The sequence below is a fragment of the Amphiprion ocellaris genome, chromosome 11 (assembly GCF_022539595.1).
Source record: "Amphiprion ocellaris isolate individual 3 ecotype Okinawa chromosome 11, ASM2253959v1, whole genome shotgun sequence".
In the NCBI taxonomy this organism is placed as follows: Eukaryota; Metazoa; Chordata; class Actinopteri; family Pomacentridae; genus Amphiprion; species Amphiprion ocellaris.
In genome coordinates this window covers 18518946-18527456 of record NC_072776.1, presented here as the reverse complement: position 1 = coordinate 18527456, position 8511 = coordinate 18518946, and the positions used below count along the sequence as shown (strand labels likewise).

Sequence of the window (8511 nt, the reverse complement as noted above, 5' to 3'; positions counted from 1 at the left end):
AGAATGTGCAAATCTGCAAAAGCCTTGCCTATCTCCACCCACTCCTTCCACACTTGCTGGATCACCTATGATGCTGTTAAACTGCTTCACGGTAAACAATGGCAGGTTGCAATACTTAATTAATTTAGCTATATACAGTACCATTCAAAAGTTTGGGTTACTTAGAAATGGCCCTATTTTTGAAAGAAAAGCTGGTTTTTCAATGAACATAACATTAAATTAATCAGAAATACAGTCTAGACATTGTTAATGTGGTAAATGACTATTCTAGCTGGAAACGGCTGATTTTTAATGGAATATCTCCATAGGGGTACAGAGGAACATTTCCAGCAACCATCACTCCTGTGTTCTAATGCTACATTGTGTTAGCTAATGGTGTTGAAAGGCTAATTGAAGATTAGAAAACCCTTGTGCAATTATGTTAGCACATGTATAAAAGTGTGAGTTTTTATAGAAAACATGAAATTGCCTGGCTGACCCTAAACTTTTGAATGGTAGTGTATGTATGCCAAATGAAAACAGATTGTGAAGACGAAGAGTTATACAGAAAGTCTCATTCTGCAGGTTGATGGATTGGTTCTATTGGATTGTTACATACTAAATCCAACAACCTGTGTTTTGGAGTGTCATCAATTCATTTCAGTTTCAAGTGGAAATTCTCAGTCATGGTGCTTACTGTGTGTTTTACTAATAATTTGTCTCACCGTATTAAAAAAAAGAACTGTAAGAAGAGAGAAAAGTAGAAATGTATGTATATGTTTACAAGGTTAAAGTAAAACTAGATTTTCATGAAGGCGGTCTTTAGGAAAAACTTTACTTTTAGGCTGACATGTTATAGTAGAAAGAAAATTGACGTGAGAGATGACTATTAGCAATTCTTGCGTATTAACGTTTGGGGTCAGATGTCTTGAAATCCCTTGATATCGGTCTCTGACTGGTTCAGGCCAGCAGCCTCACTGTCAAACAGTTAAGGGTGAGGTGAAAGAAATGTTTGAGGTATTGTGTTTAAAATCTGTTATTGTATGGGTGTTTTTCAGTAAGTGATAGTCTTCTGTATTTATAGTATGCCGCTATGATTTACCAGTTTGGTGAGTTCAGTTGAAAAGAATCACCTCACAAAAGGGAGCGCATTCAGGAAGGTAATAGCAGATGCAGATGCCTGGTGCTTCATGCTGACAAGGTAAGACATCACCTCGTATCAACTTTGGACTGCCTTTTCTGCAATTGTTTTAGGTCAAGTTTGGACATTTTAAAATTATAGTAATGGTTAAGTGATGTACGGACAAATATTCTGTTAATATACAATCAGAAACAGAAAAAGCATGTGTAGTTGTCATGTATATAATTATAGCTCACAAGTAATGACTAATTTAACAAGGTAGCTAATGAAGCTGTTAATAATAGAGTGTAGATTTGATTTGAAGACACAGTTTAAGAATTCTTTTTCAGCTGTTTCTTCCACATTGCTAACAAGCCTGTCGAGCTTATTTAGTGAATTAGCACAAGTACAGAAATCAGTGACACATGCTGCTACAATAAGTGATTGCAGCAGGTCAAAATGGCTTTATCTTTTCACTGAACTCTGAATTTCCTCCTGCTTTATGGCCATCTGTCACTACAGTTGTCACAAAAGACGGGATGATGCTTCGCTGGGTCTTGTTTGCTTTGCTCGTTGGTATCTGCGCAAGTGTCGGAGAAGAGAAAAACAAGACAGCGAAACCTCCTGCATCCTTGTCAAGAGGTGGGCGATTCTCTTTTTGTCAAGATCCAGGTAAAATCTATAACAATCATTTGCAAAGATGATTCTGTCAATTTGATTTGTCTGAGTTTTGCTTTTGAAGGGCCGTAATGGAGCAGTGTGTCTGATTTCTGTTGACTTTATGACTGTTTATTTCCCTGCAGGATGGGGGGATACTATTCACTGGGTCAAAACTTATGAAGATGGTCTGTCAAAAATGGAGAAGAGGTAAGACTAAACCATGATGAAAGTTTAGGTTTGGATGAGTTTGTTCAGCTGTTCTGTTACTGCATGAATACAGCTCCATTACTGTCCCATAAGTAAGCGAAATCTGTCATTTAATTCATTCATCCAGTACAAGGACTTTAACTTGTCAGAGATGTTATTATGTAATCTTGCATTCACACCCATTAGTGTGCTAATTGTGCTGAGTAATGTGTTGAATGTGCTGCTTCTCTGTGGTGTTTCTGTCGCAGTCAGAAACCTCTGATGGTCATTCATCATCAAGAAGACTGTCCACACTCTCAAGGTATGCCGCTAACTTTGGTTTATTAAAGAAATATTGACCGTAAAAACACAGACTTGCAATGCAAATCCTGTACTGCCCTTCCTAGCCAGATTTGGGCTTGGTTTCATGGGGAAAACAATAGTTGCATTCCTTAACACCCGCTGAGCAGCCAGTCAAGTAGGTGGGAATTATATTCATAAATCACTCAGCTGGTTTCCTGGAAGCCAGCTCGATGGAAGCGTCCACCAGCACCTCTTAACACATAAACAATAAAGACCACCTACAGAGCAAAGTCTGGCTTTTACTTATGACTTTTGCTTGGTTTGAGCAACAAAAGCAAAGTATTTCTGCAGCCTGCCTTTGAATGTTTGAACATAGGAGCACTTCATTTGTGAGAAAATGTCATTGCTCTTTAGTTTAAATCATAGCTCAATCCTACTGTCTGAGCAGGAGCTGAATTAGCTTGATGCCATACATACTAGGCCCTACCTGTAAAATTTGTTCCTCACCTGCCTGGCAACCTTTGTGTTATCTGTCATGAAGTAAAAGTGTTCAGGGCATGGGCCAGAATTTTATAAACAAATGCTGTGATAACTAAGAAATGCCTTCAAGATGTGAAACTTTATGCTATTTATTCGGTGACATTTTTTCAGAACATAGACTACTATCAGTCTACTTTAAAGCCGGCAAACATATGAAACTAAACAGAATTATTTCAACAGCACTGAAGAAGGCATTTGTTGCTGACAAGACTGTCCAGAAAATGGCCAGAGAGGGTTTCATCATGCTCAATGTGGTGGTAATGAGAAAATGTTTTCCACTGTAATACAGTATGCAAATATAGAAACTTCAGCAATCACAGATAAAAGATCAAATCACATCAAATAGGATGCAGCAGATTCTCTCTGTCTTTAGTATGATGTTCATTTATATCAAGTTTTAATCAACAATTTCCAATAATATGCACTTGTATGTAATTTATGAGTTTTTTTTTTTTTTTTTTTATTTTACAGGAAGAGACTGGGGACACAAATCTGGCCCTTGATGGCTACTATGTTCCCAGAACTGTCTTTGTTGGTGAGCATTAACAATATTCATCCTAATTTCAGCGTCTTTGAGTTTTTGGAAAAGCGCTTTATAAATAAAATTTATTATTATTATTATTATTATTATTATTATTATTATTATTATTATTATTATTATTATTATTATTATTATTATTATTATTATTATTATTATTATTATTATTAATTTGAAACTTATTCAATATTCAATCTGCATCAGAAGCATAACTTAATAATAAATTTAATCAGATATAATTTATTCTAATCTAATGGTCATCTCACTCTGGACCTAAACTTCTTGTTTGAAGAGGGAGTGGAGCTTAACACTTGTCATAGATATTGTGCTGATGAGAAGAAAAAGAACAAAGGCTATTATTAATGCGTTTTTAGTGATGGCGGGGAAAATTCTGTTTTTAGCATGCAGTCGTTTGGCTGTAAGATAGTTCCACATGATTTTGTTTACTGCATGTACACTCTATCTACCATGTGTGTGTGATGTGTGTTTTGCAGATCCAAGTAAGGCTGTGCGCAACGACATTACAGGACGGTATGATCACCTGTTCGCCTACGGACCTGAAGACATGGGAATCTGTGAGTGACTGTCCACTGTCTCTAACGACAGTCTGCAGCATCTGAACCCGGCTGTGTTCACTTTTATACTCTTTTCCCTTCCTCAGTAATTTGACAGAAATGACAAACTTTGACTCTCACAGAAAGAACGGTGCCTCATAAGGATGTTAGTAAGAGTTTTGCAGGTTTTAGGTTTAGCAGAAGACTGGATAAGGACAGAGAGATGTTTTACAACTGCAGTGCACACAGTTCAGTTTGAGCTACAAAAATAGAAGGCAGGCCCTTTTAAGACAGTGGTAGCATAATTAACTAAATATTAATGAGTCTGCCCTATGGGAGTAAGCTAGAAAAGAGGGAAAACATATTTAAAGCACCAGTATTCTTGGCTGCAAAAATGTGAACTGTGTTTAGGTGTGATCGATGTATTTATAAAAGAATCCTGCAACTGTATTTTGGTCAGAGATACTGTACAGTCTTTTGTTTGGAGGAATAGATAATTATAATTTAATTTCATTGTTGCATAGTGTTTGTGTGAATCAATCTAAGAGCAATTTCAAAATAAATTGTGTAATTCTAGTTGCAGGAGCCAAACCTTTATTCATACTTGGATTTTGTTGTTTGTGTCTAATATACACTACCGTTCAAAAGTCTGGGGTCACTTAGAAATGTCCTTATTTTTGAAAGAAAAGCAGTGTTTTTTCCAATGGAAATAAGATTAAATTAATCAGAAATCCAGTCTAGACATTATTAATGTGGTAAATGACTATTCTAGCTGGAAACAGCTGATTTTTAATGGAATATCTCCATAGGGGTACAGAGGAACATTTCCAGCAACCATCACTCCTGTGTTCTAATGCTACATTGTGTTAGCTAATGGTGTTGAAAGGCTCATTGATGATTAGAAAACTCTTGTGCAATTATGTTAGCACATGAATAAAAGTGTGCGTTTTCATGGAAAACATGAAATTGTCTTGGTGACCCCAAACTTTTGAATGGTAATGTATATTAAAAACACACTCAGAATAATGATACAAGTCGATGAATTGTGTTTACTTACATTGGAGACAAGCATGTTTTTTGCCAATCAATATTTTTTCATGTGGCAATTACCAAGTGAACTTAGACTGCAGTTTTAGGAAAAAGAGGAAAAGGGGTTTCAGATTATTGGAAGGTTAGCAGACTAGTTAACTAGTTTCCTAGCTAACTTTGGGCTTCAGTTAAACTTCCAAGATTTGCTTGCAAAGCTGCGACCTCCATTAAAATGTGAGTCATCACAAAATAATGAAACACAATAACAGTAAGTGATGAGCAGCACCAGCACCAGCTATAAGCACTGTGGCTGCTTGTCGTTCTGATTTGTGCTTTGTTTTCTCGACAGTGGCCGACAACATGAGGAAAGCCAAAGTCCTGCTGAAAGCTGAACTCTGATGTGACTCCGTGTCGCTGCATCGTCCAGACCTGCCTGTTCAGTGGGCAGCACTGACTGCTTTAAGTGTTTCTAAGAGTGCAATAAAAACAAAATACACGAAAAGAAAGTATAGTGCCTATTTTTTTTTTTTTTTTAACACCTCAGTAACTGGCTACGCATGGTTCAAGCTTCAAACTTACATGCAGTTAAACAATAAACTGACTGTTTAGTTATTTAATTAAACTTGCATATTGTTATTTTAATTTATAATATAAAAATACAGTATTTCCCCAAAAAGAATCACATTACATTGCATTTGATTAAAGTCCTATTAACTCTAGAGCTTTTTTGAGCTTGAGATTGAGAGATATTAATCTCGAATATGTAAACTCAAGTACCAAGAAAACAAGGAATTAATATACATACACACATTATCGGTCAAAAGTTTGGACACACCTTCTCATTAAATTGTTTTCATTTAATTATTTTCTACATTGTAGATTAATACTGAAGACATCACAACTATACAAGAATACATATGGAATTATGTTGTAAACAAAAAAGTGTTAATCTTCAGTATTAATCTACAATGTAGAAACTAATACAAATAAATAAAAAGCATTGAATGAGAAGGTGTGACCAAACTTTTGTCTGGTACTGGACATACTCATACATTTACACATACATACAAAACAAAATCATAAAGCAAACGAAATATTTCACTACTAAAAAGCTGTGTGAGGTGTTTTTCCATGTGATAACAGGAAAATAACTGATTCTCATAGGATAGAACCTGGAAATAAATGATAGTTTTATCTCACAGCTAGTGCCATGTTTTACCACCAGGTGGCAGTACAACACAGATGCCTAAAAGTCTTATACGATCTGGGTTTTTTTTCACCAAACTTTCGTTTATTCTAAATATTACACTCTAATTAGGAGATTTGTTTGATTTAAATGCATAAGTTAAACTTTACTTGATGGTACTTAAATATGGAATAATTACATATCTCACATAAATAATCCATTTTATAATAATCTCATTTGTATCATAGAGGCTCAGTATTCTATATTCTACTGTGTGGCTCTCAAAATATGTTACTACGTGAGCTTTCCCCTTTGAAAATTAACAGCTTTTATATTGTTGCAAATGCAGTTATGACGTTATCTGCAGTATGCAATAGCTCCTGGACAATTCTTGCATTTGGACTCAGGCTGTATCTCTGTCTTTCTTGTTAAATGGTCCTCCCTGACAACAGCAAAAACAACTGCAGAAATAAAAAAAACTCTAAATAACTCAGGCCTAGACAGAATGGGACCATGCTGCTTCACCACAAATAGCCCAGATGCAGTTTTCCACTGTCACAGCTTGGATTAATGAGCTGTTTTTAATTGTTATGGCTCCACTGTGGTGCCTTCAACTTTTTAAGGAAAAGGATGTGGAAAGGTGCAGACACAGATCAGCAGAAGTCATAGTTTTACAAGCCAGCGTTAGTGTCAACACACACTCAAACATCTGCTGTAATGAACAGGATGCATCTTGAAGACCCGTTCATTATGCATTTTCTCTGAATTCAGAGGAAAGCTGAAGACAGAGGAGCATTGTAAATGGGCCAGTAAGTTTCATTCCTCAATATATTTTTTTTTCTTAACGTCTACTGAAAGACCTGATCACTGAGAAATGATTAAATTATTCACACTTCTGTTGCATTTGTTCTCTTCTTTTCAGAGTCAGCAAGGAAGTCTGAAGCAATTGTGTGTCTGCTTTTCTTTCATGTTTTTCAGTTTTCTGTATCTCCAATGGACCCAAGATGATTCATCAGGAACTCTTGAGATTTTCCATATATTCCCCTCGCCCCCACTTCTTTTCTTAAGAAACAGGTTTCATAAGCTTACACTCCTGGGGTCATAACAAATGTGTTTTCTGCTCAGAGTTTCCTTTATCCTGGGTCTGACAATTCCCTCTCTGGATCATTGTAGTGCTCTGAGAGAGAAACCCTGCTCTGAGAATCCTCCCCAGCACCTCCAAAAACTGTCATATTGCTTTAGGAATATAAAGTATCTCCAGCATTACTTCACAAAAAGGGAGAATTATTTGGTGTAAGTGGAAAAATTAGGAGTGGGAGATTTGAATTTGAAGATACTTGTCAAGAGAAGCTTTCTAAGTATGAGATATTTAATAGTGACGCAATGGCTATATAACATACTGAACATGCTGATGAATGTGCACATATAAAACGCCTGAGAAAATGTAGGGTATGTAAGGTATGTTTATGTATATACACTACCGTTCAAAAGTTTGGGGTCACCCAGGCAATTTCATGTTTTCCATGAAAACTCACACTTTTATTCATGTGCTAACATAATTGCACAAGGGTTTTCTAATCATCAATTAGCCTTTCAACACCATTAGCTAACACAATGTAGCATTAGAATACAGGAGTGATGGTTGCTGGAAATGTTCCTCTGTACCCCTATGGAGATATTCCATTAATAATCAGCTGTTTCCAGCTAGAATAGTCATTTACCACATTAACAATGTCGAGACTGTATTTCTGATTACTCCACCAAGGAACGACTTATGTGATGATCAGTGTACTTCTGTCCGTCTGTGAATCTGTGAATCTGTCTGTGTGGAACATTACTCAAAAACGGAATAATAGATTTGGATGAAATTTTCGTGGAAGGTCAGAAATGACACAAGGACCAAGTGATTAGATTTGGGCAGTGATGCAGCTTACAGTCTGGATCTATGAAGTTGTTAAGGATTTCCGTACCATGGCGAGATAGTAGTACGGCTTTACTGTAGCTATGGCAACAAATGAACGCTACCTGCTAACTGCTGACGATCACATGATTGCAATCCTACTGAGAATCCACCACTGCAGACTTATCAGGACTTAACCATCAGAAATCATACAGGGAACATCTGATTAAATTGTGGAGGTGTTTTCGAGTTCCATCAATTTCCGTCGCCCGCTACATATTAAGGTCACGCAATTCAGTATCCGTACATAACGTACACGTGCATAACACATGCCTGTGTTCAGCACAAGGTCATTTTGTTTGCGGGTAGGCTACATCTATATTAAATGGCTACATTCTATGTTGCCGTGATTTCTGCCATGAATTTTTTCAAGATTTTGGAAAAGATACGAGTGAGCAGCCTTGATGGAGTACTGCACTCTCTGAGTGCTTTTCTTGTTAATATAATGTTATTTTC

The 8511-nt window shown here is 36.4% G+C and overlaps 1 protein-coding gene across 2 annotated transcripts; it reads left to right on the top strand.

Moving 5' to 3' along the window:
- Window positions 1–1052: 1052 nt before the first annotated feature.
- agr1 (anterior gradient 1) lies at window positions 1053–5409 on the top strand. 2 transcript variants are annotated; one of them, XM_035947221.2, is made up of 8 exons: window positions 1053–1180; window positions 1622–1771; window positions 1903–1966; window positions 2215–2267; window positions 2969–3045; window positions 3260–3323; window positions 3821–3901; window positions 5259–5409. In XM_035947221.2, exons 2-8 carry the CDS (start codon window positions 1639–1641, stop codon window positions 5306–5308), a joined length of 522 nt encoding a protein of 173 aa, XP_035803114.2. In that variant the 5' UTR covers window positions 1053–1180; window positions 1622–1638; the 3' UTR covers window positions 5309–5409. The 2 variants fall into 2 exon arrangements, with proteins under 2 accessions (XP_035803114.2, XP_023123993.2); XM_023268225.3 differs by having other exon boundaries at window positions 1055–1180; window positions 1622–1741.
- Window positions 5410–8511: the final 3102 nt, after the last annotated feature.

Excerpts from the sequence above, each read along its gene's own strand:
- agr1 (XM_035947221.2), top strand. The coding sequence starts at position 1,639 with ATGATGCTTCGCTGGGTCTTGTTTGCTTTGCTCGTTGGTATCTGCGCA. Across the intron at positions 1,967-2,214 it reads CTGTCAAAAATGGAGAAGAG|TCAGAAACCTCTGATGGTCA; the intron begins GTAAGACTAAAC and ends TTTCTGTCGCAG. Across the intron at positions 3,324-3,820 it reads TCCCAGAACTGTCTTTGTTG|ATCCAAGTAAGGCTGTGCGC; the intron begins GTGAGCATTAAC and ends TGTGTTTTGCAG.